Source organism: Coffea eugenioides, unplaced genomic scaffold, assembly GCF_003713205.1.
Source record: "Coffea eugenioides isolate CCC68of unplaced genomic scaffold, Ceug_1.0 ScVebR1_33;HRSCAF=164, whole genome shotgun sequence".
In the NCBI taxonomy this organism is placed as follows: domain Eukaryota; kingdom Viridiplantae; phylum Streptophyta; class Magnoliopsida; order Gentianales; family Rubiaceae; genus Coffea; species Coffea eugenioides.
In genome coordinates, this window is record NW_020863974.1 from 2501 (window position 1) to 4028 (window position 1528).

Here is a 1528-nt window from a genome sequence, read left to right on the forward strand (position 1 = left end):
GAAGAGCTTGATCCTAACGAGTTTGGTTTCCACATACTGCATTGTGTTGTGGACAAGAACAGAGGGAATGTAATGCTTGTGCTATCAATGCATCGTAAAATCTTTTGTTATGATATCAATGATCTGACTGTCAAGGAGCTTGCCAACATAGAGCCCAAGGAGGTTTCTTATCGGTGGATGGAAACCTCAAGGTACTTGCGGAGGGATGCCTCAAAATACATGTGGAGAGAAGCCTACCAACATGTTGAGACGTTGGCCTATATCTAATTGGGTTGCAGCATTTGGTATATGCAGCCACAACTTGATAATTCTGTACTTGCCTGACCTTTAGTTGTTTTTAAGGTATGAAAATCTTGTATAGTTTGGAGATCATCAAATGTTAGTTATGCTATTATATTTCTTTTAGATATATCAGGAATAGCACATGTTATGTGTTGGATTATTCTCATTATCTTCTTGTTGCAATTCCCTTTTTACAGTAATTGATTATAGAAGCTCCAGGAATTGATGTTTCAAGGTTTACCAATACCTTACATTGTGCAAAGGTTGAATTTGTATTGTTTTTGGCAAAGATTCCTTATCATATTTGCAAGGGTCCTGTGGGAGTTTTCAGTTATGGATGGATTAAGAATTAGATAATTTTTCTTTTCAGGTGTGCATCTCAAGAATTTTGTGCAGATGCACTTGTTTTTGCATCAGAAGATATTACGTGCAAGTAGTATCAATTTCTAACGAAGCTTACACATAACACTGAAAGACCATGAGAGTTGAGGACATTTATCCATCACAATATGAATATTGGGAAAAACATAACATCTGTTTTTCCCAAATTTGCAATAGCTTGAACTGAATATATCATATTTCTTCAACAATACAGAGGGTATATCATTATAAAGCAGGGCAGTCATAAAATATACAATAGCAGATGGATATTGCTATGTACTTTCCAATCTTGCTAGCACAGATGCTTTCCTCAATGCAAAGGCCATGTTTTTTCTACTTTTGTTTTTATTCGGATATGAAAGCTCTCAACTTATACAATGTCCATGCTTTTTCAACTCTTAATACCATAAGAAACAGAAGAGGAAAAGAGAATGCAGAGCTAGCCTAAGTGATAGCTTATCATTGTTGAAGTTCAATGATCAACTAACTTCAAAAACTCCAGCAACATTATAACAACAGAAAAGTCAAAATGTGCCTAATAAATCCGAAATTGCTGTAATTTAAAACAATTATAAAGCTGCGACTGAGCTCATGTTGGTACTGAACTTGACTAGTATAAGTTCACTTAATTTTCATCGATGGGAAAATGCATCAGAAGTATAGTAGTCGACTCTAATGAAATCATATGACCCTTTAACTAATTGTTCTACTCATGCATGAATCTTGGAAGCACAGCTTTCACAAAAGCCGCAATGATGAACTGATAGTCACCAATAATTTTGCAATCCTATTATTTATATTAAAAAACAGAGTGAATTTAATAATGGAAAAATCATACAATTACACCACACCTTCCTTTGAATTT

General features: G+C 34.6%; 1 protein-coding gene across 1 annotated transcript in view; it reads left to right on the forward strand.

Annotated features, from left to right (window-relative positions):
• The window catches only part of LOC113757883 (F-box protein At5g07610-like), a 1310-nt gene extending 794 nt beyond the window's left edge, over nt 1–516 (forward strand). Inside the window, exon 1 of the mRNA XM_027300960.1 lies at nt 1–516. This exon is cut by the window's left edge and continues 794 nt beyond it. Within this exon, the coding sequence (XP_027156761.1) occupies nt 1–267 (267 nt within the window). The 3' untranslated portion in view covers nt 268–516.
• The last annotated feature ends 1012 nt before the right edge of the window (nt 517–1528 follow it).